The sequence below is a fragment of the Urocitellus parryii genome, chromosome 1 (genome assembly GCF_045843805.1).
Source record: "Urocitellus parryii isolate mUroPar1 chromosome 1, mUroPar1.hap1, whole genome shotgun sequence".
Taxonomy (NCBI): Eukaryota; Metazoa; Chordata; class Mammalia; order Rodentia; family Sciuridae; genus Urocitellus; species Urocitellus parryii.
The window spans coordinates 252,411,551-252,439,372 of record NC_135531.1 but is presented as its reverse complement, the minus strand read 5'-3'; the positions used below and the strand labels follow the sequence as shown (position 1 = coordinate 252,439,372).

Below are 27,822 nucleotides of genomic sequence, written 5' to 3'. Positions count from 1 at the left end.
CTAAATTTTATCCCTGTTGATTAAATCTCTCACTTGCATCAAACAAGTTTAGTGTTCTGTTAATTTCATCTTTAGTTTCTGGTTTGTTCTTTTTGTGTTTTTTTTTTTTATTTGTTTATTTGGAGTGGGGTGTTTGTTTTGTCTTTGTAGTCTATAGGATTATTTAGTTTTGTTTTTTTTTTCCCCAGAGTGGCAACCTTCTGCAGAGAAGATTCTTCAGTCCTCCTGCACAGAGGACATATGCCTCACTGCTAGTGTTTAGAGAAAAAAGGGTTTAGACATGAGGTGATCCTCAGTGTTCAGTATATGAACTTCATCTGATCTTTCTAGATCAGGGTTTCTCAACCATTAGCACTATTGGCATTTTCTCTTGTGAGGGTCTGCCTGGTCATGATAGGACGTTTAGCTTCATCCTTGTCCTCTACTGTCTAGGTGCCAGTAGTACATACTCCCCTCTAGTTGTAACAACTAAAAATGTTCCCTGAAGGACAAAATCATTTAAGAATCATTGCTCGAGGTAAAAAGTTAACAGTAGATCTGAGCCCTAAGTTTTCATGAAAATTTTTTGGGGTTTTTCCTTTTCTTGGTGTTCTCTCCTGGAAACATACTGGATTGGAATTAAGTATAGAATGTCTCCAGGTAATAGTGTTTATTACAAAATGGACCCCTGATTACTAAGTTTAGGTAGACTAGGAAGACTGTTCGTGAAGAACCATATAAGCCTATGAGAAGATGCAGAACTTGACTTCCTGGTGTACAGTGTAATGCTTGTCGATGAGCATGAACATGTCCCTGAGGAGCATTGGAACTTGTCCTCATTGGCTGTTAAAAGATTCTACTGGTTCCCATGGAGCGTGAAGTTTCTCCGAGTAGTGTGATTTTTGCATTTGCCCACATAGTCTCTGTCCTTTATGAGGAGCTGTCACTTGTGGACTCAAAAAAGGCCCCTGCTGGGTAGTGTGAACTCCCTCTGAAGATGGTGTATTTAATGCTAGCATGCCAGCATTCTCTTTTTCTTTCTGCAGAACTGAGTGAACCCCATACCAAGCAGAGGTCTGTTGGATTTCTGTGAGTGATTATCAGCCAACTGAGACCACTGCCAATGGCCAAGTAAAGGGTCTTCCTGCTTTAGTCCCACTGTCACTTCTGCTGACACTTTGGGGGATTTTTGAGGTTACATGATATAAATTGAGGTGATACTTTGCTTTTCTTCAGTGCTGGCTCAGCATTCATATTTCTTGGGTCTGCTAAGTTAGTTACCTCTCAGGTAAATGCTTTCTAGCTTCCAAAAATCGCCATTGTTTTCTTGGAATTTGTCATTAAAAAAAAAAATTTGGGAAGAGTGGAACTACCTCATTTGCCATTTCTTCTTAGTCACCTCTTCATATCTATAAACTCTTGACTATGGAGTACCCCAAGGCACAGTTCTTAGGCTACTTTTCTATTTATATGTACTCCTCCTGATCTCATCCATGTGTACTGACAACTCCAAATTTTAATTTTAATTTCTCTTACTTAAGACTTACTTGTGCCTTCCTTTACTTTATTTGAACCCATTAAAGCAGTGGTTCCCAACTAGAGGCTCTTTGTCCCTGAAAAGACATTCAGTATTTTTGGTTGCCCATGATAGGAGGGTACTACTGACATCTGATGGGTAGAGGCCAGAGATTCTGTTGACATCCTACAGTACATAGGTCAGCCCACACATAAAAGAATTATCTGAGGCTGGGGTTGTGGCTCAGTGGTAGAGCACTCGCCTAGCACATTCGAGGCCCTGGGTTCGATCTTCAGCACCATATAAAAATAAATAAATAAAAACAAAGGTTAAAAAAAAAGATATTATGTTTTCATCTACAACTAAATATATATATATGTATATATCTGGCCTAACACAGTGCTGTGGTTAAGCAATCACATCCTGAAATCAGAATGCATCTATCAGACCTGTTAGCAATGCTCCAAATAAGAGTGTATTGTGTGAAGCCTTCGGTTAACACTTTTAAGTTATTCAGATTTAATGAGCATCAAGTCATCTTAGATTCAAGAAAATACAAGTATCTTTAGCCCGCATCTTTCCCCTGAACTCCAGGTGTATTCATTCCATTTCTAATCAGTGTCTCTGTTTGGATGACCTGATCTAAACCTGAAACCCTGATCTTTTTCTCCATACTCGCTTCTCCCACATCTTTTTTCATCTCAGTTAATGACTGTTTCATCTTTTAATTTCATCAGATACTTGCCATGTCTTTTATCTGCTTATATTTTTCTTTCACCTCCTTTCTGATCCAGCAGCAAATACTACTGGCTTTACTCAGAATATATCCTGTCTGACCACTGCTTACCACCTTCACTTCCACCAGGCACATACCATCTCTATCTAGATATTCAATTATCACTTAAATTATCAAACAGCTTGTGCTGTTGTCTCATTGAAAAGTATGAATGAATTCTAATGTTACATACATTATTCCATTCAAGCTAAGACTGAAAAGATAAAGTAGATCAAGTAACTGAGAAGTCTATATTTGAATTTCATAGCCACAACATCTGTTTATTGGTTTTTAATAAAAATTTTAATATTAGTTGATTGTTAAAAATGATTATTTCCTAAATATTAGGAATTATTTTCGTATAAAATTACTCTCCAAAGATACACTTAAAAGTGAAATACAGGATAATTTCAGTCAATATTCTTTTGAAGTCCACCAGCAATAATGATAATTCGTTAGGTCTTCTAAAATTAGAATTCATTGTACGATTCATTGTACTTGAAATAAATTCTAATAAAGGCACTTTATTTTTCAGCCAATGTGAAATATAGATTGCAGTTAATATACTCATTTTGGCACTTTTATTCATGTTAATAAAACATACTTTTCAATGAGACAACAGCACAAGCTGTTTGATAATTTAAATGATAATTGCATATTATAAATTCCCTATAAAATAGTATTTATAGATTGAAAGTTAATACTGGAATATACCTTTATATTTGTTTTCTGGTAGTGTTTACCCCTTAATGATTCCCTAGAATTCGGAATTTTATATATGAAAATGTATTTTTTAAATGAAAAGACTTTTTAAAGCTATTAAAATTAGTTTTATAATAGATTCAAAAGGTTTTGCTGTATCTTAAAAAATAACTTGGTGATTTATTATATTATAATGGGGAAAAATTGCCTAGTGCCTGAGCTATTAAAAATTTTGAAATTATAACTTTTTTCCTTATATGTAGAGGGTTTTTAAATATGAACAAGTGGTCAGTATTAAAGTTTATAATGTGAAACAACAATGTATATCATAGCTTCAGTGCAACTGCTCCACTTCACCTTGTAGAAGTATTTCAACAGAAAATTTGTGTAGAAATTTTGAGGTATTAAGAGAAAAACAGCAGTTGTGTTTCATAGCACATGGGGTGTGAGCCCATTAGCTTCAAAGCCCCAAATTATTCTTAGCAAGCATAATCTTACTGCTCTGAAGTAGTAACTGGATAGGAAGGAGCACAGGACTTTCTGAAAGCTTCAGAAGTCCTACACATCTGAATGATTGGAGTTACACATTGATTTTTTTTTTTTTTTTCTTGTAGCAACCTTTCTCATGGCTTCACTGAAATTTTTTCATGTGTACCAACTTGGTGTTAAATTCCAATTTGACTGGCCTAGTGAATTTAACAGCAGAAGAAATAGCTATCAGATGAAAGAAGAGACTGAAGATTTGGTTAATCTGGGGGAAAATCTAGTTCACAAGAGCATTTTTCATATATACTTTCTGTCAGCACTGGCATATATGCTCTAACTCACATTATGTGTATTTCTTGGGAATCTACATTTTTCGCTTCTCTGCAGAAATAAAATGACTTTATTTGATTTAGGTCTGTTTTGTTTGGGGTTTGTGGAAAACTGGTAAAGAACCTTTATTGTTTGTTTTGAACAAGAATAGAAATATATTCATGGGTTTTTAAAGTTGATCGGGTCTCTAAAATATAAAATGATTTAAAAAACATTCAAACATTAACAAAGAGAAAAGAGGGGGAAATAGAAAGCAATAGAAGCAGCTTTACTGAGTGCTTATTCTGTGCTAAGCTTTGGGTTTTGCATGTCTTACCACACTAATTTTGCCAAACACAGTGTATGGAAATGAGGCAAAGAGTGACTGCATAATCTGCCCTAGGATTTGAACATAGCAACCCTTGATTGTAGACCTCATGTCACCATATCATGCTGCTTCATCAGAGAATTGAAGGGGAATCCAGATGAGAATACTGGCCAGTGTTCTCAGTGGGAGACCTAAAGACAGAACTTCATGGACAGGAGAAAAAAAGGGAAAGAGATCTGTGTAGCAACACCCCCATCTTGTGGTGTTTTGGTATATTTTTTAATGTTTTGGGTTAAAATTTAAGAATGGAATAAATTAAGTCTTAAATAAAATTCATATGAGGAGTGACAGTTTCCTGTTTTTAGAGTAATGTAATTCAGTTATCATTTAACGCTTATATGATATATAAATGCTATTTTTACCTTTATTTGACACATGAATAAACAGGTTAAACAGTTAACTCCAAAGTCACATTGTCAGTAAATGTCAGTAAATGGCCATGCTGGGGCTTGAACCCAGGCACTCCATTTCCAGGATCTGCATTTTTTTGTCATGCTATGCTTATTGTCAACAGAACACTTGTTAAAAATACATATGTGTCAGTAACAGATGAATGTACATCTCTTTTACTGAAACAGTGGGTGCACAAACCTCCACTTCTTTTCTCTGATTGTAATATAAAGTATTCACTCTCATGAGGAAGTAGTATTTTATTTGTAGCCACTCCTTTTGTACAAAGCCATTTCTTTTTTTTTTTTTTTTTTTTTTTTTTTTTTTTTTTTTTTTTAAAGAGAGAGTGAGAGAGGAGAGAGAGAGAGAGAGAGAGAATTTTTTAATATTTATTTTTTAGTTCTCGGCTTACACAACATCTTTGTTGGTATGTGGTGCTGAGGATCGAACCCGGGCCGCACGCATGCTAGACGGGCGCGCTACCGCTTGAGCCACATCCCCAGCCCCAAAGCCATTTCTTGATAATGGTTTGGCTCTTGTGTTTCGATCAATGCCTTTCAATATGTACCCTCCCATTCCTACCCCAAGGATTCTGGCTGGCAAATGATACTTCATCTTAAGTTAGCATTTGGTTGTAGAAAGAGGTTACCCATAACTTATTTTGCAAAGATTTGTGGGAAAATTTTGAAAGATTGATACAGAATCTGATAACTTTATAGCACAAATGAAAGCTCTTGGAACTGAGAAAGTTAAGAGCAAAATTTATGTGGAGAATTGATCCTTGAATTCATTTTTCCTACATGTTTTAGATTAGGATATGATAAAGAGTAGGTAAAGATTAGGTTTGGGATAGATCGTTTATTTAAGTATTAGGTAGGTACCTTGTAGAAAAGGAACCTAATTAACATGAAATAAACCATAGTCTGGTTTTTCCATTTTCATCTCTTTAATGTAATAGCAGAAATTAATTTCTACTCTTTGTGTGTTTTATTTTGTATTTTTGTCCCTTTACAACATAGTTTTTATAAGAATATATTGAATTTTAGTAACTATATAATGTTCCATTATACTGTTCAAAATGGTAGTCAGTCATCTCTTTTAGAATACTTTAGATTTAACTGTCAAGCTTACAAAAACTTGAAAGAATAATAGAAATAACTCATGAAATTTATTAACCAGCTCCACCAATTTTAACATTTTGCCACATTTACTCATTCCTTGTATGTATACATTTTTTCCTGAACCATTTGAGAATTGGTTGCATTTGTTGTGACCCTTTAGCCCTTAAACTTCAGTTTCTTTGTCCTAAGGATAAGGATATTGGCAATATAGGTTTGATAGGTTTCCTCTTGATCTAGCAGTTGAAACATGCTGTAGAACATGTGTAATGAGAAAATTTAGAGATGGAAAAGCAAAAACTGTCTTGATCTGACCAAGCATGTTGCAGGAAAGCCTAGCAGAAATAGTTATCCATACATTCCATAAATATTTGAGAGCCTAGGCAAGGTACTGGACTGTAAGGGATCATAATTTACAGTGTCCTTAGGATGATCTAGCATGTGAGAAAGAAGGGTATAGAATTGAAACCAAACAAGGGATTTCTATAGAGTGTGGCAAGTACTATGATAGGAAAGACAAACCTTTTTTTGGTTGAAAGATCATTAATGACTTTGACAATGAATTACAGAATGCATTACAATTCAAAGGATAAAGGCTTCAGAAAAAAATTATTTCAGGAAATTATGAGATAAGTGAGTAGCTAAAAGGTGGAGAAGCTTTAGACCATGAATTCAGGAAAATTGGTAGTGCAGAGGAGAAAATACTAGTTTAACCAGGAAACTTTTTTTTTTTTTCTCCTGTGCCCTCACCCTTAATGGACTGGCCTCATTGAGTATCAGAGACTCATGTTGAAAGAAGAATGAGTAAAATCTGGGATATGCTTGGTTTTGTTATTGTTAGATATTGGTGGGTGGGGAGGCTATTTATATAGAACTGGGGGAAGATATGAGAAAGAATATGAATTTAGTTCCAGAGTTTACTTTAGTGATAATATCCTCATGATGGATGTGATTTCCTTAGTAATGGGGGGAAGTGAGCTCATGTGACAAGGGGGAAGGGAGAAGCTAGAAGCTTGAAGAACTCAGAACAGGGTATGAAAGGATGATTTGGCGGAGTGAGGGGTAGAGGTGGAGAGTGCTGCCAAACCGTGGTCAAAGCCAAATTAAAGTTTGTCAGCCTGAATTGGTATTGGACACGATGTTTGTGCACAATTCTCCCATGAGTTGTATTGTCCAGAGGTAGAGGGAGATGATTCATAAATTATTAAGGCTTAGGATCATTTGGTCCCAATCTCTAATTTTTGCATAAAAGAATCTAAGGTAATTGCATGTAACTTTTCATTACTCTTTTGTTTCATTATTCTTTTGTTTCATTTCAGTGATCCTTTTTTCTTTCTGCATGACAAGGAGAGCTGCCCTTTTCACCTCCTTTACCTATCATTTTCTTCCTTCCTCCATTTTCACAGCATGCTATTTCTCTGAGATGTCCCCGCAAGCAGGCCAAGCGTCATATTGACTTCACAGAAGAACAGGCTGAGCTGACACCTGTAAGTTCTGTAAACATGTCATGGGACTGTTTAAATATCAGTAGAGAGGAATGAATGCATTAATAGAACTCCAAATGATGAAACCTGTCATATAACACCAATTTTTCAAGTAAAAAATCATACGAGCAATACCAAATAAGCACCTTTATGATAGGGTATCAGTGAATATTGATACTGAGGGTAAATTAGGTAGGTAGCATATCTGACATACAGAATTTTTGCATTGGAACCAGAAACCACATTTTCTCTTTTCTTCTGAAGTCAAGGGCTTTTGTCAATTTCTTAAGATATTAATAAATTTAGCCATTCTTCAGGATGGGGGTTATCAAATAGAATGACTTCCGTACTAATTCTTAACAGAAAACCTAGTTTCGGTTGATAAATCTGGATGCTTCAGAGCTGTACTGTTCCATAGGGTTGAGACTAGCCACACGTGACCGTTAAGTACTTAAAATGTGGTTAACCCAAATTGAAATGTGCTTTAAGGATAAAATGCACACTGAATTTTCAAGACTTAGTATGAAAAGAAAGAACATATTTCTTTTAATGCATTTATATAGATGACTGGTTAATATTCTGGGTATGGTTTCTTTATACCTTTTCAAATTACTTTATGGTTTCAAAGTTTTCAGTCCCATGGTCAGCCGCTCCCTTGTTTGGGGCCTAAGGTGAAGTAGAACATTATGGTAGAGGAAAGCTGCTCTGCTCATGGCATCAAGAGGAGAGAGAAACCAGGGAGAAGGTAAACCCTTCCAAGGTACTCCCACATTGACATACTTCCTCCAGCTAGGTCCCACTTCCCAGTTGTCCCTTCAGCTATCAATGGATTAATCTAGTAATGAAGTCAGCTCCAGTTATTTCCTAAAAGCCCCTGAACACATGAGACTTTGGGGATGTTTCAGATCCAAACCATAACAAATGTAAATTTTTCATTGTTATAAATATTTTAAATAAGTAATATGACATGTTTTAAGCAATCCATATAAATGAAACCCATTGAAATTCCTGTGTCCCATTATTTAGTTCTTAATTCTAGTCAATGAAATTTCAGATCTCTCTTTCACTTGTATGTGACAGAGTGTGCAATAATACTACCACTTATGATTTGGGTAACTGTTACTTTAAGCTGGGTTTCCACTGTTGAAATGATTTTCCACCACTGTGAACGGTTCTTCATAAATTTTGAACAAAAGAAGGCACAGCATTCCCTCAATTTATTTTACTGGGTAAAAGCATTCCTTAAAAAACAACAACAAAAAAATTTAAAATTAAAATTACACAAAATTTTACTTTGTGATTATATGTAAAATGGAGTTAGATTCTGAGCTCAGATTGTTATAAATGGGATTTCCCATTTGTATAATTTTCCATGTAAGGACATTAAAAAATTATGTGGGATGGGGTGTGTGCTTGCACAGCATCCACCATTTCTGACTTACCTCTCAGTAAAACTAGATAAGTAACAAAAAGTAACACTTTTCTTCATTATGGCATCCCAAAATGTCCTTACCATTGTTTGAAATGCCTACTTGAAGACAGAGCTACCCTCTTTGAGAACTGTTCTTCTGAGATCTCTCTGCTGTCTGCTCCCTCTTCCATCCCACAGCCTCTTACTCTGGATTCAAACTTTTTCAACTTAGCCACTAATTTTGGCCTAGGTACTTACCTCCTACTTGCTCTCATGCTACCTGACACACTATATTATAGTTTCCAGTGGGCCTGTGTCTCTGTTACAGTCTCAATTCTGTGACAGCAGGTGTACCTACATGTCTGTCACTTTTGCATCTCCAGTCCCTGGCATAAGGTTCCAGGCTCAAAAGTTAGAACCAAACACAATTTTGAATTAAAAAAAGAGAGAGGAAAAAATGGAGAGAGAAAGAAAACATGTGAAATGGATTACAAAATAAGCCTCTGACTTTGTGTTTATAGTGGTAAATACAAGATAATAAAGGCCCTATTTTTATGAAGCTGTGTATATTGTTGTTAACTAGCAACATGTGCCAAGACTGAGGTTAATAGGGTCATGTGCCCAAATCACTGTCTGAATTTCCTCTTCTTCATTCTTCAACTACATACCACTCCTCTTATCCCTCCTGCATCTTTCCTCAGTAACCAGTTTCCCCTGACCCACCATTACCCCTTTATGAAGAACAGAGTTCTAGAGGAAATATGTGACTCAGATACAGAAGGTCATGTTTGGGTATTGTTTTTGTGTTCTCATTTTTTATGTGACATTTTTAGGTTGCTTGCCATAGTGGTTTCTCCCTTTTTATTTTAAACTATTTTACTATTTCAAAATGAGTCTTAAGCAAATGTAATTAACCTTGCCTCTTACTGAGCAAATTAAAAAAAATTTAGGGACTTTTGAAGTCTAAAGGTGATATGAGTTTGTGGATTTGATTAAATAAATCTCTTTTTAAAAAAAAAAACCCTTAAATTTGAATTTAATATATGGGATTACACTTACCAAATCATAATTTGTTTTGATGGCCTGAGGACTATTTCATCTTTTTAAATTTGAAATGTAATAATCTGAATATAGATATTCTACTGGGGATCTTTTTCTGAAAAAGTAACTTTTATAAGATGAATAGCAGTGGATTTTCAAGAAATTTCCTCAAAATACATATTATATGTTTTATAAATCTATGTAAGAATACATGTTTCCCATCATGTGTGAATAGCAAAAAATGAATGGGAATAAGAGCAATGAATGTTGTAGTTGCTCTTTTTAATTATGCATTCCATTCTTTATTTTTCTCAATTTTCTCCTTGTCTTAGCTGATCTTCAATTATAAACTGAATCAAATTTTAAAAAATTTACTGCCTACCTATTGCCTTTGTGGATAAATCAACCAATAAATTTATCTTTAGGATCACTATACCATCTATGTGAAAGGGCCTAGGGATAATATTCTCTGTTCTTATTATTGTTCAGTCTTGTTGGTGATAATATTTGTGAGTGTCAGTCAGTGAGTTGGTCTTCCTTCCTTCCTTCCTTCCTTCCCCTCCCTTCCTCCCTTCCTTCCTTCCCCTCCCTCCCTCCCTCCCTCCCTCCCTCCCTCCCTCCCTCTCTCTCTCTCTCTCTCTCTCTCTCTCTCTCTCTCTCTCTCTTTCTTTCTTTCTTTCTTTCTTTCTAGAATGAGTGAGAGAGAGGCAGGTATAAGTTCATCTTGAATTAAAATTCAGTTTCTTTGTTTTTTTCCCCCATTTTTTAGTTGTAGATGGACACAATCACAATACTTATATTTTATTCACTTATTTTTATGTGGTGCTGAGGATCAAACCCAGTGCCTCACAGGTGCTAGGCAAACACTCTTTTAACACTGAGCTATCATCACAGCCCCCAAACTCAGTTTTAATAATAGTCAATAAAATAACCTTGTAGCAAACTCAACATGGTGTAGATCTGAACGAAGAGTAAAGAGTAAACTAGTATTATCTTCTATAATAATGTTTCAATCTTAAAGTAGTGTGTTTAGTACTTTCTGAAAGTACAGCTCTAGTATTTGCTTACATGTTTCTTTCCAAATAATTTCTCTCCAAAAAAATTGTCAAGTTTTCAATTTATAAAATAAAACATTATAGAACATTTTCTCTATAACTCTTCTCAGCTGTGTTGTGTGTTAATTTAAACAGTGATTTGTAATTGCATAGTGTTAAAAAATAAACACTAACTCTAAGTAATTTAGGGAAAGGCAAGTCTTAATTATATATATCAAAACAGTTGGAATTTAAGGATAAGCCAGTACAGTTGCATAAAATTATCTTACAGCATGTTGTTAAAAGTTATTAAAGGGGAAAAAATGAAAGTTATTAAGGGGGGAATGGTAGTTAGGGATTATATTATTCATAAACATTTTTATGAAAATATTAATTACTTGAATTAATGTAAACCAATTCAGGGGGAAATCTTAACAGTTTGTTTATATAATTCATTTGCTATACAAGTCCTTTCCTTTGTGAATATCTGATTTTTTTCAACATGGTCCTATAATGAGTGGGTTGATAAAATTTTACTGAAAATAAGTATGTCACATCAAGCAATATTGAAAGATGCTTTTCCTTGTGTTATGGCTATCATTGAATTGATCAGAAATACTTGAAGTATTTAAAATAATGTAGTCTTATTATGTTCTCATCAGAAGATAATCTTCAAAACTTTGTAGATCTTGCATAGACGTTAGCAACAGGAACACATGTTTAGTCATAGGTTTCTGGCATGTATGTATTTGTTCTCTGCATAACACTCATGAACCAGCTCTCAGATTTTTGTCTTATCCATTTTCCTGAAGAGCCAGGAATCGGCAAGAATCACCTGTGACTCACTCATGGGCCTAGATGAAGTCTTTATTTCCCCTCCTTTGCTTTTGCTTTTGCTTCCCCACCCCTCTTTATATTTTCTTTATGGACATATTTCACTTAGTTTATAAAAAATGATATGAGATTAATTATAGAGAATCATTCTTGCTTTGTCTACTTTATATTTTAAACACACAATGCCTCCACTGACTTCTGTTATTGCCTTTTTTGTTTTTCTCTCTCTTCCTGCACAAGCACTCCTATCTGGACAGGGAAACATCCCTTCTTCTGAGAAACATTGCAGGAAAACCTTCTCATTTGCTGACCAAGGTGATCCTACTGCTTTCCACATGCATGTAACTATTTACTGCCTTGTAGGTAGAATATAATTTGTTTTTGATTGTGCCCTCAGATTATTGTTTTCTTATTTCAGCACCTTTGTCTTTAATAGAGCTACTTTTTTTCCTCACCAAATGTAACTGTCTACTTAATAACTGTTGGAAGATATCAAGAGTAGAATATATTTTTGGTAATTTTCACTAGTTTTTAAACTTTTGTAAATGCCTAGTAGTCTTCTCGTTTAATGTTCTATTGCATTTTCAAATCATTGCTTTAATTTTAACCTTTGTTACTAATGGCTATCTAAACTATGAATTCTTTAGCAAGCTGTATAATTTTTATTTATATTATCACCTCCTAGTTTAATTAAAATATTTACTTATGGAAATAGAATCTTGATGTTTATGAACTTAATCAAATTGGAGGAGAAGGCTGCAATTTTAATCTCTTAGTTCTGCAACCTCAGAGTGGTTTGAATCAGTCCAGCTGAATTTTCTTTGGGCTAGTGTTTTCAACAATTTAAAATCTTTTAGCAGTCAACATCATTAATTAGGAAATAATAGAATCAGGAAGCTGACTAGCTTTCTATCTATTTTCAAGTCATGTCTGTATTTCATTATGTTCTTTAAGTGTTGTAATATTAAATTCAAGAATGTCAGATTAGATCATTCAAACCGTGCTGAGGTGTGACATGTATATTGTACATGCAATGAAGTTACCCTTTTCAATAGATTCTCACTGCAGAATGCACACAACAATTATGGGTAATGCCTCTAAGTTGTTACTGTGTCTAAGGATTTTTTAAATTCATTGGTTCCTAACCTTGTAAACTTGGGAAAGAATTTGATAGACTAAAATTAAAATCTCCTCAAGAACCAGCTCAAAGAGAAGACCCTTTGACAAAGAAAACAGTGGGACCCTTTCTCTTGCCTAGATTTCTTTCTTTAATGTAGGTCTGTGAGTGGAGGTAAAAGTGTAAAGCTTAGGCCAAGTGCAAGATCACTTAAGCAGGTTCTAGCCATGTACTTTATAATCTAAGCAAAGTTGCTTTTTTTTTTTTTTTCCTTTTTTTCTTTTCCTCGGCTCTTTTCTGTCTTCTGTACTTGTGAGAACACATTTCCAGGTGGTTTCAAGGGTTTCCTCAGAGATCACCAGTATCTTGCTAGCACTTAAATCCCTTAGGTGTTAGCCTTTTATCATTCTTCCCAGAGCCCAACAATTTATTTTCATTTTCTTTTGACCTTACTGTTTCTACTTAGGATGCTGCCCTTCTCCCTTAACGCAAGTTAACCTCTCTGGTTATCATTGGCACCTTTTCTCTTCTAATATCTCAAGTCTGTAATGAAGCAGTATTTTTCAGTTTGCCCATCCATTTCATTTCCATTGCTGACCCCACCCTAATAATAAGCTCTTATCTCTTCTCAGAGACACTAGAGTAGTCTCTATTTTTGCCTGTTCCCCCTCCAGTTAATTTTGTATACTGTGCTTAGTAAAAGTTTAACCCTTTACCTTTACCATTTCTATTTATTAAAATAAGTAATACTTACAGAGTCAATATTTTGCTGGGTACAGTAATACAATATTGTGTAAAGTGGATATGTTCCCCATCCGTAGGACCTCACAGTCTACATACAAAGATAGATCATGAACATTGACAAAGAAGCACAGAAAAGAAATGTTAAGTGCATGAAGAAAACAAGGGAAAGGTACTCCTGTGAGAAGAGGATCAGGGGTCCATTTCATTTAGATAGTGAGATAAGAAAAGGTCTTTCTATGTGGGTTGCATATAAGGTAAAGCCTGAAGGATGAAAAGATGCAGCCTACCTAACAGGAGAAGGGAGTGTTCCATGTAGACAGGCTGAGGGAAGAAGAGCTTGGCATGCTTGAGACCATATTGCTAGAGATGAGATGAAACAGTTAAGTTAGGGTACAAGTGTCTTGATTTGGGTTTAGAGAGGTAAGTAAGAGTCAGATCATTCAAACTGTGCTGAGATGTGGCGTGTATATTGTACATGCAATGAAGTTACCCTTTTCAATAGATTCTCACTGCATTGGGGGGTCTGTATTCATATACATTATATATGAAAGTCACTCTATTGAAAAGAGGAACTTCATTGTCCACTTAACAGATACTTACTGATTACCTTCTGTGTTTGCAGCCCTGGAAATATGACAGCAATTTAAGCAAATTTTTTTTTTCCATGGAAGGGTTGTTCTTGGCAAGTTTTGGGTAAATGGGGCTAGTAACTTTTCTCCTTCTGCCCAAGAGAAAGCAATTCCAACTGCAGTAGCAGAGCTATTCTTGCCCTCATCTTATCGTTACCTTTGACCTAGTTGTGGCATTAGTGTATCTGGCCAACATCTGACTCTGCCTACCTTATTTATACCACCCACCCTGCTTTTGTGGAACAAGAAATTTGAGCAGGATGCAGTTTGATGTATAGAATCTAAATACTTTGGGTGGCTTTGGGATGGCGTCATGAAAGAGATGATAAAAATTCCTAGGCAACTCAGCCACAAGGGCTTCTCAAAGGAGACTTAATCCTAGTGCTGATGGCAATGCCCTCTCTGCCAGAACATCTGGCTGTTCTGAAATAAGTATAACCTTGTCTCTATTTGGTGCTGAGGATCAAACCCAGGGCCTTACACATGCTCACTCCCCAGCCCAAAGTACATACCTCTTACCAACTGTGTGGCAGTCCGACTGTCCCTAGGAGTCTGGTTCCCTCTTTGCTGACTCCCTCTGAGAAGTCAATGTTTCAAAAACTGCTCTAATAACTACCTATATGGTCTTGAAAAGATAACAGTCTTTCAGATAATTGGTATAATGTATATAATAACAATACCAACCTTATAATTTTGTTGAGGTGAATGAGATTCTGTGTCTGATATACCTCATAGTGGCAAGTTCTAGGTATTCACTTAATGTTAGCTCTATTTGTGAGGCTATGAAGTTCATGATTTCTTCAGAGGAAATAAACTAGTTGTTATTACTATTATTATTTTGGTTCAAAACTGTTACAGAATAAAGCAATTAATAGACATAAATTTATTTATACTACACATTCTCTGAATCATTTGAATTTTTATAACTTTTAAATTATTGTAATCTATAAAATAAACTAGATTCCCAAGAAACTGCAAACTACTGTTTAGCTTCTTAATTTCAGTTGGGTTTGTTCTGAACTGAAAAGGCCTTAATTTCTCAATTGAAGGAATTCACTAGCCCTCTCTTAGAAGCTGAATATCTCTTAAGTACAGGTATGCTAATTTTTACACCACACACAGTGTTCTAACACTTTATAATCATAATATTGTTTTTATTTAATCATAAGATTCTCACTCTGTTTTTGTCCTTTATATAAATTTCAGACAGCTTGGCATTCAGTGGTTATTGATAGCCATGCAGGCATTTTTTCAGCAGAAAATTGGTTGTCTCTTTTCTTTTAAAAGATGCAGTCGGAGAGAAAATGGTTCATATGTGTGAAGTGCCCTTTACTTCTATTTAGGATAGTAGTGAGATAGTATAAAGGAATAGTCAGAAGAAAAGAGACAGAAAACTTTAGACCTGAGTTTGTCAGTACAACAAGAGATGAAAAAGAAAACTTTGTGCTTTGTGTTAATCACTAAGAATAGATTTGCATTGCATTTATAAATAAACTGTTGCAGATCTTCCTAAATATGTCATCTGAACATACCAGCAAAGATTTATTTCTTTTCCCATATTGCACAACACCAACATCTTAGGACAATTTATTTTTTCCCAAGTTGTTATGGTTAAAATATATGGTTAGAGGGCTCATTGGTATAGAGTTTGCCTCAAATGTGTGAGACACTGGGTTCAATTTTGAGCATCGAATATTAATAAACAAAAAAAGTCCATTGACAACTAAAATATATATATATATACATATATATATTATATATAGTTGTAGCTTAACTATAGCAGATATAAATAGAACTTAACCAAGGAAGTTTCTTAACCCACAGGAGCATCAGATACTGTGAATCTTGCAATTTGATGAAAGTATTTTTCTTTCCTGTTTTGCTCCAGAAGTGATATTCAGACACGTATTCAGAGGCATCATGATCAATTCTGTTAACTCAGAAAGCTTCTGACAGGGATTATCCTTGTAATAAGCTGGAGAAGATAAACTAAAATTTGCCTATATTAAAATTAAAAAACTAGCTCAAATTTTAATTTGATACAATTTTTTAACTATGTTTTACTTTTTTAAAATATTTGTTTTTTAGTTGTAGGTGGACACAATAATCTTTATTTTTTTTTTAAAAGATGAATTTTTATTTTCTTTTTCATTATTTATTTTTTAGTTTTTGGTGGACACAACATCTTTATTTTATGTGGTGCTGAGGATCGAACTCAGCACCCCATGCAGGCCAGGCAAGCGTACCACCGCTTGAGCCACATCCCCAGCCCCTTTATTTTGTTTTTATATGGTGCTGAGAATTGGACCCAGAGCCTCCTGTGCTAGGCAAGTGCTCTAGCCCTGAGCCACAACCCTAGCCCCTTGATACATTTTTTATACAGACCAATTTATGTAGCTGTTGAAGAAAAATATTTGAGCAATAGGAAAGTAGCAGAATGTAGATTTTCCCCACCTACCTGCTTTACATAAAAATGATTTCCTAATGTCTAAGAAGTCTAATTGGCTTAATGTGTTAATTCGTCTCTTGTTTATTTAATACTTCCAGTGTGTGGAGCAGAAACCGATCTCTTGAGTTTAAGCTAATCCTATTATTGAATGACTTTTCATGTCAGTGCTTCAAAAGATAGCACTGATTGTGTTCTATTGCATTTGACAGTAGCATAAAAAAATAGGAGCATGTAAATACTATTTATAAATATATCAATATAACTTTTAAATTTTATATTATTTTTGAATAGATTTTATTTTTTAGAACAGATTTAGGTTCTGACCATGTATCCACCATTATAATATACACAGTAATTTCTCTACCCTGGAAATCCACTGTACTCTGCCTCTTCACCCCTCCTTTCCTGTGACCCCCAGCAACCACTAATATTTACCATCTGCAAAGTTTTGACTTGTCCAAAATGTTATGTAGTTAGAATTATACAATATGTAACTTTCAGATTGACTTCCTTCACTTACTAACATGCATTTTAAGATACCTTCATGCCTCTTAATGGCTTGATAGCTCATTTCTTTTTCTTTTTCTTTTTTAAATTTGTATGTTTAGATGTTGATGGACCTTTATTTTATTCATTTATTTATATGTGGTGCTGAGAATTGAACCCAGTGCCTCATACATGCTAGGCAGTGTTCTACCACTAAGCCACAACCCTAGCCCCATTTTCTTTTTAGTGTCAAATAATATTCTGTTGCCAGGATGCACCATAGTTCATTCACTTTCTGGAGGACATCTTTTTTGCTTGCAAGATTTGGGCATTATGATAATTAAAGCTTCTATAAACACCTGTGTGCAGGATTTGGGATAAATTTTCAACACATTTGGGTAAATACTTAGAAACATGATTACTGGGTCACTTGGTTAAAGAGTATGTTAAGTTCTGTGAGAAACTGCCAAACTGTCTTCCAAAGCGGCTCTACCATTTTGCATTCCCACAAGTGGTAAGTCGGAATTCCTGTTGTTTCACATCCTCACCAGCATTTTGTGTTGTCAGTGTTTTGAATTTTGTCCATTCTAATATGTGTAGCGGTATCTTATTTTAATTTGCAATTCCCTATTAGCAAAGAATGTTGACCATTTTTCCTTAAATTTATTTGCCATCTGTATGTCTTCTTTTTTGAAGTGTCCAAAGAACTCCTGTTTCGTATTTTTGTTGAGGTATATGGGGTTTTTGTTTTGTTTTGTTTTTGTTGCTTGTTTTGGTTTTTTAGTTTTAGATGTCTTTTGGTGCAACTATTTCTCTTCCAGTCTGTGGCTTGTCTTTTTTTTTTTTTTTTAATGTTTTCAGCTTTGAAGATATCTTCTAAACTTTTTTTTTAATGTGTGCAGATTGATTATAATATCATAAAGAATTTGGCCATTTGGAAGTTCATATTTGTATTTCAAATACCAAACACATTGTTCCACATCAGTTTTTCCTCATCAAACTTTAAATTTACTTTTTGGCAATGTGAAGTGGAACTTTCAAATTTGGCTTGGCAAATTTTTTTTTCTTTGAAGCACCATTCATGCACAAGGATGAGGGAATGGCAGATGCTTTCTAGTGTTTTTTATGAAATCAGTTACTTGACAGTTCAAAGTATTTTAAATTACTTTATAGAGCTGTGTTGTACTCCTCAAAAACACATAGGGTTTGATAATTTGCCTGGTAATGACTTTTATTTCTCTAAAACTGAATTCTAGATACAGTGATAGTAGTTAAAGCTTTCTTTCAAGCTTGCTTTTAAAAAGAAAATGTAGTCACCACATTTTATAATTGTTTATTTGCATAAAGGATGGGGAAATAAGATAATTTAGTCAAAGGAATATATCTATACTAGTACAAGAACTGAGTTTTATCTTATCCCTCTCTACTGTGAAAATAATTGGGTTTATAGATAGTATTTCCAGACCTTGGTTATTATGTTTATTTACTGGCTCCTTTCACTGAAAGGGATCAGATTTCTGGCTAACAAGCTCATTGTCTACCCTATCCACTGTTTCTCTGTTCCACATAGTAAATACTAAACTCAAAATGAGGGGAGACCGAGTAGAGTATGAAATGGAAAGAGAAGCAGTTAAAAAGCCATCAAAATTTAGGTGAACAGAAAATAAATCTTTTAAATTAATTGAGTCTTTGCTTTTTGCCCTGGATGCTTTAGCTTTTTAATGAAAAATAGCATATGGATTCTGGTGTTTAATAACAATCCAGAGAGAATTAATGTTGGATTGATATAAATTATTTCTCCTTTAAAAGACATTAAATAAAAGAATATGTAGGATGATAATTTATGGGGTTTTTTTAGATATTTTCCAGATTAGTAAAAAGCTTAAAAATAATCCTTTATAAACAAAAGTTTACTTATGTTTTTTTTTTTTCAATTGGTGATTAATGCTACAGTATATTATGGCCTATTGCTGGAAATTACAAGTAAGTACTGGTGTTAGAGTACTGTGTGCTGTTTCACACAAATAAAATAGAAAAATTGTTTACTTCTAGTTCTTTATAAATTTTACTACTGCTTATAAACTAGTTTATAAGTAGAAGTTATTAGAAATTAAGCTGTTTGGAAAGTTACACTTAGCATTTTTTAAAAATCTGATAAATGAATAAATAGAAATAAATTTGAATTTACTAATGTGATTATATTGTATGATTTTCCAAAGCAGAGTAAAACAGGATGCAACAGCCACCTGCGTTTGTATTAGTAATTGAGAATGTACTTGTATTTATTATTTATTAAGGGTTTTTATATTTTTTGAAAATAAATACATAATTGGTTTTTGCTGTAGATATTTTTTTCATAACTTTATTGAAGTAAAATTGAAGCACAATAAAATGAACATATTTGAAGTATGCTGTAAATATTTTAAAGGTGATGATACATTTTCATTGTAACAGAACAAAATAGTATGCAAAAGGTTGCCCATACTTTGGAAGGAGTTACGGGATTGTGTAAGTATAACTAAGTGGCAGGCCCATAGATGGCTGTTATTTCCCCAAATCCAAAACTTGAAATTTAACTGCTTTATATTGATGGGATCAGATTTACTAATTTACTACATTAGAGTTCTCCCCTCCCTCTTATAATATGGAATCTAATTGTATTGTAAGACATTTTTAGGTCTGCATCTGTAAAAATGTTCTTTCCTTTACCACGTTTGCTTTCATTTTATGAAGAGGGCTATTTTTTAAATGTGCTCTACATAAGCATATGATGGTATATTCTTTTTTTTTTCTAATTTGTTATATATAACAGCAGAATGCATTTCAATTTATATTACACATATGATGGTATATTCTTAATGAAATCCAATGCTAGGAACAGCTTTAAAAATAAAATAGATTTCTCAGATAATTCATTAGTTTATCTGAAATGCTTTATGTTCACAGGAGGAACAGGCAGCAAAATTGAAAGCGGAGAAGATCAGAATCGCCCTAGAGAAAATTAAGGAGGCACAAGTGAAAAAGGTGATATGCAGGCTTTTGCCTGATTTCTGATTTTATCAGTTGTATGGATTTATGAAGAACTGCCTTATTTACATCATTTTCCTCTAATGTATGGAGTGGTAGGGGGGGTATTTCTTCTAGTAATACATTTTTCACATGTAAAATTTTTTTTGTGGGTAAGATGTGTTATATAGGAATAACTTTCATTCTGAAGTCTAAAAGAATAAAATGGAAAGGTCTCTTAATACTCTTCAATATTGTATCTTAAAAGACTTTTTAAAAATATTTTTTAGTTGTCAGTGGACTTTATTTTGTTTATTTATATGCAGTGCTGAGAACTGAACATAGTGCCTCATACATCCTAGGCAAAAACCCTACCAGTGAGCCACAATCCTATCCCTTAAAAGACTTTTAATATTGATATTTATTTTTAGCTTATCTTTTGATAAATCCATTATTTCCATTTTAATTTACAAAGATATTAAGCAGAATACTAGTAACATTACAATAAATCCTTTTCTAAAACGCCATTATTTGGTCTTCATTTAATTTTATTTCTACCTGTTTCAGCTGGTGATTAGAGTCCACATGTCTGATGACAGTTCGAAAACAATGATGGTAGATGAGCGGCAGACAGTGAGACAAGTGCTGGATAACCTGATGGACAAATCCCACTGTGGTTATAGTTTAGACTGGTCTCTGGTAGAAACCATTTCTGAGTTACAAATGGGTTAGTAATATCATTGCTTTAATTGCTTTTTAATTTCTGTGCAATCACAATGGTTTTCATGGTGATAGAAGCATTTTAAGACATCTTTATATTTTTTTCTATAAAATAACCAGGCAGTTTACCTCTTATAATTTGGCTTTTTTTACATTACTTTTTTTCTCAGCTATTTTGAGAAGTCTTTGAATACTAAGCAATTTGCAGTTTACTTCAGTTTTTAAATGGTTAAAAACAAAGTTTTTTTTAAGATGACAAAATACATTTTCCTTCAAATAAAAACTGCATACATCAATGCATTTACTAAGACTTATATTTATTTTCATTTGTAATTAAATCTTACCACCATTTAACTTTCAGGGCAAACAAAACATGAACAGATTTCGAAGAATCAATATCTAGAACATGTTCTTTAACATATGTTCAATATATATAAACATTCTTTGATACTTAATTTGGAAGTTAGAAAATGTATTTATGTTTAAAATTAAGTACTATTCATGAACCAAAGAAGAAATCGTATTGGAAATTATTTGAATGTAAAGAATTAAATACTGTTGGCAGCACTTGATATTAAAATTTATAGAATGCAAATAATGTGTTTATTTTTTAAGGATGGGATGGATGAAAGCTAAAGACTAAAGAATGATGTACAGATCAGAATACCTAGATTCTAGTCCTAATTCTTACCTGTCAATTGTCACTTTGTTAAGTCACTTCACATCACTAGGCCATGTTTCCTTTTACAAAAAATGAGGGAAGACAGATATTTTATCTGTAAGGGACAAGGATGTAGTGTTTATTAAGATTCTATAATTTTTTGGTTTTTTTTTAAATATTTTTTAGTTGTTGATGTACCTTTATTTTTTATTTATTTATATGTGGCGCTGAGGATTGAACCTGGTACCTCACACATGCTAGGCAAGTGCTCTGCCACTTAGCCATAACCCCAGCCCGAGATTCTGTAGTTCTCAATGTGAATTCTTCACAAGGTTTTATGTCTTGTAATTCTGGTGAATACTAACAAAATATTGATACTTTATTTTGGGTTAGAGAGAATATTTGAAGACCATGAAAACTTGGTTGAAAATCTTCTTAATTGGACAAGAGATAGCCAAAACAAGCTTATATTTATGGAGCGTATAGAAAAATACGCACTTTTCAAAAACCCACAGGTAAGACTGAATGAATAATTACAAAGGTCAGGGTTTTTTAAATATATGCCCTATTTAATTCTGATACTGCTAAGTTAATAGAGTTTAAAAGACTGGCAGCCACTTGATTAGAGCAAAGCAGCTGCAAAACCCTATGAGAGCATTCATTAGTACTCTTGAGGTGTAAAGTTAGCTGAGCTCACTTCAGGGCCCACTGTGAAGTTCCCAGTCCCACAGAGCCAGATGGGACACACCCTTGGTGAAATAGAAGTAGCTCTAGGGGGTTACCAGGCTTCCCTGTATTCCAGAGCTGTTTTGAATCCAGCAATTTCTTCAGTGAATTTTACATCTATCTTATCAAAGGAAAAAAATAATCTATCTTAAGCCATTATCCAGTTGATACTTATTTGGACTTATTTTTAAATTTTTTTTTAAAGCCCAGTGAGTGGTCTCTGATTTTAAATGGCTGCACACATCAGTATATGTTATCTTGATTTTCTTGGCATTATTCCAAAATAAATAATATTTCCCAATACCTAGACGGTTTGTGAAAATCAATAGACTAGGAAAAATATCTCCACCAAAAACAAAGTAGAAATGAGAAAAACAGCAGCAGTGTTAAAGGAATTGAATAGTTACCCTTCAGGCTTAATTATGACATAGCTTCTTGATATTTTAGTGAAGGTTACATACATATTTGAGGGTATCAGCAGATGTTGTGTGATAAAAATAATTATGCTAATGATTACAGTTCAGATTTTTGTTGAACCAAGCAAATGAAATATGGTCTCACAGGATTTGGGATTTCTTCTTAAAAATCCACAACAATCAAATTTTCTGCATCTGGATCTGTTAAACAGCATATTTTAAGGAAATTTGCTTTACTTGTACTTAATAATTTGTAAACCTTTCAGGTACTTTAAATGTAGCTTTCATTAGTTATCCCAGAACATATTTGTCAGCTGTTGCATGTAATATCACCTCAGGACTTGGAGAAGGCAGTTTGGGGAATGATTCACAGCAAGTGTTCAGGCAGGAAGCTGGGGCTAAGCATTTTAGTGATGATACCCATATACATATGGGGAGTTTTTGAAGCATTCCTCTAACTGTGCACTGGCAAAAATAGATCTAGAGTTAGTTGCTATTTCTCTTGAACAAATCATATACTCATCTCTACCAAGGGAATAGTAGAATGAGTTTATCCTTTAATTTTCATTTTATTGTTTTTCCAGAATTATCTCCTAGGGAAAAAGGAAACAGCTGAAATGGCAGATAGAAACAAAGAAGTGCTGTTGGAGGTATGACTCCCTGCCCCCGTTTTTCCTACACATTATTAAATTAAAATATTAAGCATCTTTTGGAACCTAGTATATTGGTCCTCCATATTCATAGTTGAGAAACCTGTATTCTTTGATAGCATGAGGGAGAGAATTCATCTGTGTGAACGTTAGGTCATTAAAGAGAACCTTTTAAAAACGAGTAATATTCTAGTGGACTAAAAGGAGTAACACATTTTTAGGGTTTGTCGAGTTCCGAGGACAAAGCTGATCAATGAAAGATGTGGTTGTGCTATTTTTAGAGAGAATTTTGAATATAACTAGCAATTCACAGAATATGTCAAGCCTTAGCCATAAGTAACTCAAACAAATTCTTAAGATTTTTCAAAAATGATCATTATAATTTATCTTACAGAGTAATAAATTTAAATCTACCCAAATTTTTGGCCCTTTGGCTTTTTCTGATTTTAAAGAACTAAAATCAAAGAAGTTAGTAAGTTGAAAACCTGAATAAACTCTTACCAACAAGGCAATTAGGAAAATGAAGATCAGCACTCAATTTTTCCTAGTGATACTAGTTACACTTAAGAAAAAAAATTTATGATTTCCAGTTTCTCTATATACTTTGAGGAGAAATTAATTAGAATATCCTATGTTATTGTTTACTTAGGATTTTTTTTCTTTTACAAATACATAGTTGTTTTTAATATTAGATTTTTTATTTAAGCATGGACAATGGAATTCAGAATTTCGAGTTTATTATTTTCAACCTAGTATTAAATATTTTATTATAAATAAATGCCCTCTTAGACCATATAAATTAATAGTTTTAAAATTTTTATTAATTATTCACTTGGCATGTTACTTTCTTTTTAACTTTATTACTCTTTAGCTTGACAGCTAATCTGTTGTAATGTTAATTTGGAGAAGAAGTTTAATATTTATGTTAGTTTGACATTTTTATTAAACTTAGTGTAATTATGCTCTTTAGATTTCATTTAACTACTGTTTATACAACTCAGTTGATATTTCAAGCTAGTTTCTCCTCAAAACGTTGGATAAAAGTTTGTAAAAAAATCAGTATTTTATTTATGACTGGTATTTTTTTACTTATTAAATATTTAGGGATTTCTTTAGTTGTTCAAAAATAATTCATACTGTATTTAGAGAATTTTCTAATTCTAATTCAGGTAAAATCAGCAGCATGATTTTAATACAGAACCATCTTGGCTTAATTACAGTGTCATGCATCTCACTGGAGTAGACACGTCTTTTTTCCTTGATAAGTCAAGGATCATAAGTCTTTCCAAATCATCTTCTTATTTTAGGAATGTTTTTGTGGAAGTTCTGTAACTGTACCGGAAATTGAAGGAGTACTTTGGTTGAAAGATGATGGCAAGAAGTCCTGGAAAAAACGTTACTTTCTGTTGAGAGCATCTGGTATCTACTATGTCCCTAAAGGAAAAGCAAAGGTGTGTGCTTTCTGTAAACTTGTTCCCCTCATTATGCTGATCACTCTTAATCTGTGCTATGTAGGAAACACAGATCACTTTATTAATCTAAAGAGGAGGAAACCTGAGAATTTTTACTTCTTTGATTATTAATTGGGCACATCTTAATTTTCTTACCAAATTTGAAATCATAGTTTTGTTTATTATTTGTGGAACTCCTGCTGGAGTAGTTTTGTTGGGGGGAGAATAATTTTATGGAATTACAGCCATTTCAATCTTAAGTAGTGGGCTTTTTGCTATTAGTACCATTGGTATAGCTTTTGTCTTCTGTGCTCATTGGGGTTTAGGACTGTTTTAAGCACTTTATGGTATCATCTAGTTTTAAACCAATCTTATGAGTATATTGTGACCCTTATTTAACTGATAAGAAAACCCTCAGTTGAGAATTTCTGTGTTTGAGATATGCATTATAGGCACTGAACTACTTGATCCAGAAAGCTCTCTTGTATTATATTGATTGTAATATGCCATGCTTTATTAAATTATCTTTAAAATGTCAATAACTCAGTGTTCATTATGAATGGCAAGACAATAAGCAAAAATGGCCTGCCTTTTTGGTTACATTGCCAATCAAAGAACCATTTATAGAGCATCTCATTCTCTTGTCTTCTATAAAGTAGCTGTAATTTCTATTTAATGTCTTAATTCTCAACTAAAAACTATTACCAGATGTGATATTTGCTTGCATCCACATTGTTGTCAATTTAATCTTTTGGGTATTTTTATCTAGGTCTCTCGGGATCTGATGTGTTTTCTCCAGCTGGATCATGTCAATGTTTATTATGGCCAGGATTATCGGAACAAATACAAAGCACCTACGGACTATTGTCTGGTGCTGAAGGTAAGTATGTTCTCTTTATAGGAATTTTAATTGATTAGACAGTTTTATTGGTTATTTTAGAATACTTTGAATCTCTATTAAGTAAACCATTTTTGCCCTGTTCAGTAGGTTTAATACATCATTATAGTAATTTTAATTGATGTTAGACATAGATTAAGGGCCATTGTACAATAATTTGGATCTCCATCAAGTATACTATTTTTGCTTTACTCTTATAGGCTTAAAAAGGAATGGTAAGGCTGGGGATGTAGCTCAGTGGTAGAATACTTGCTGGCATGTATAGTCCTTACGTTCCATCCCCTGCACTGCAAATTAAAAAAGGAATGGAGAAGGGTGGTAAGGGAAAAAAGTATATGTTATGGTATAGCTGATCCTTAGCCAATTAACTCTTACAATATTAGTGGAAATGGGAGTGGATGCTAATTTTATAATAAACTTTGAGCCGTAACACATAAAATATATTTGATTATAAATTTGATTATAAATACTGGACTTATTTTTTTAGACATTTTAGCCAAATGTGGGACCTGTTTTGTGTTTTAATTAGTTTTCCTGTACTTAACTCAGAAGAACATCAGAGGGCACTATGGCCAAGTTCAAAATCTATTGACTGTCTGGTCTAGAAATAATTTTTGTTTTTTTTCCCCCAAAACTAAAGCCATAATAGCCTGTGCTATCCACACTATTTGGGGGAGTTTTTTACTCCTTTAATTGGGCTTTTGAGCTTCTCACACTGATTGTATCTGTACTTTTGAGAAGAACAGACATTTTTAGTCTTTTTCATGATCTAGAACATTGATAAAAATACCACACAAAAACTCAGGGAACTCCATCTTAGCAACCCTTTATTATTCTTAGGTCTACATGCTTACATCACACTTGATTTCTCATTTCTCTTGGAATTGTCCATTTGGTTTTAAGAATAGTGTTTATAAGAATTTTAAGTTAGAGTTTTGATTGCTTTGATAAAGTTAGTTATGTTGTAATGGCAACCTTTTATTAAGTAATATTTTTCTCAGAGAACACCACTGTATTATCCAGGTTACTTTCAGGAGCAAACAAATTTTTTTCTTTTGGTTATTCTTTTGTTTTTCAGTACTGAAATTAGAACCCAGAGCCTTGCTTGTGCTTGCTATTCAAGTGCTGTGCCACTGAGTGATATTCCCAGTCCTTTCTTAAGTTTTATTTTGAGATGGAGTCTCACTAAGTTTCCCAGGCTAGCCTCGAACTTGAAAACCTGCCTTAGCGTCCCAAGTAATGGGGTTATAGGCACTACCATCTCACCTGGCTAGGAGCAAATAATTCTTGAAAATTCAGTACAAAGTAAATTCATTCAGCAGTTGTCCAAATGAGGTGCAAGGTCCCCTGGGAGTCCCTAAGACCATAATATTAAAGTTATTTTTATAATAATACTAGGATGTTATTTGCCTCTCACAAATTTATAGTAGGATATTTTGAGAGGTTATATAACATACAACAGTATTTTTGCTTTCTTGGCTACTGTAATGTGTATTTATATAATCTTAATTTTTTTCCTCAGTTTTAATTGCTAATAAGGTAAATATTGAAGGGCGGAAAAACCTCTACCTCCATTTTCTTAATAAGTTAAGCACGATAACAAGTTTTATGTGGCACAGAAGCTCTCATAAAGCAGTCAAGACCCAAAAAAGCAGTTAGAATTAGTTGCTAATATGCTGGATTGGACAAAGAAAAGTAAATTGTGAAAAGCAACTAAATTATATAAGGAGGTTTAAAAGAGAAGAGCTGTTTTAACAAGGTCTGTATAAAATCCTCTCAGTTTTGACTTCTCATGCTTGAAGATATTTTATCTCTGTAGCCTAGGGAGGGTGTCTTTTGCACTGGAATTCCATCTTCTGTTTATAAAAAGCAGCATGAAGCTCAAAGTGATCTTTTTGTATCTGCTGTTTTCCATGTTAACTTAAATGGTATGTCAGAGTGGTATATTTTTGACTTCTTCACTCAGTAAACAACCCATATACAAAGGTATTCAGGGTGTCTCAAAATGTGAATATAATAAGCTGTGTTTCCGTGGTTTACACATGTTAAAAAGAACCCAGTTTTTTCCATCTTTCCCTGATCTGTCTTCTGCATGTCATCTTAATGGCCAGGCTGGCTCACTTCAGGGTATCAAGATGACTGCTGCCGTTCTAGGCATCAGATGTAGGCCCAGCAAAATCTAGCTAAAGAGGATCTTTTTCTCCCTTTACTCATCTTTTAAAAGGAAGTCATTATTTCCCAGAAACTAGCTAAGAGCCCTACCTTTGTAGATTTTTGACCAAAAGCACATCTCCCATTCTTAAACCAGTCACTGACTAGGGAAACAAAACCATTGGGTGATTGATCCCTTATTGTTTAGAATTCATACCCTGTGGGACACTGGTGAGGGGTGGGGCTCTGCC

The 27,822-nt window shown here is 33.8% G+C and overlaps 1 protein-coding gene across 1 annotated transcript in view; it reads left to right on the top strand.

The window, feature by feature from the left end:
* LOC113186966 (ras-associated and pleckstrin homology domains-containing protein 1) overlaps positions 1-27,822 on the top strand; it is a 54,667-nt gene that overhangs the window by 7,460 nt on the left and 19,385 nt on the right. The window contains exons 4-9 of the mRNA XM_026394592.2: positions 19,839-19,916; positions 20,466-20,625; positions 21,673-21,794; positions 23,006-23,071; positions 24,379-24,522; positions 25,292-25,402. Of these exons, the coding sequence (XP_026250377.1) occupies positions 19,839-19,916; positions 20,466-20,625; positions 21,673-21,794; positions 23,006-23,071; positions 24,379-24,522; positions 25,292-25,402 (681 nt within the window). The remainder of the gene's footprint in view (positions 1-19,838; positions 19,917-20,465; positions 20,626-21,672; positions 21,795-23,005; positions 23,072-24,378; positions 24,523-25,291; positions 25,403-27,822) is intronic.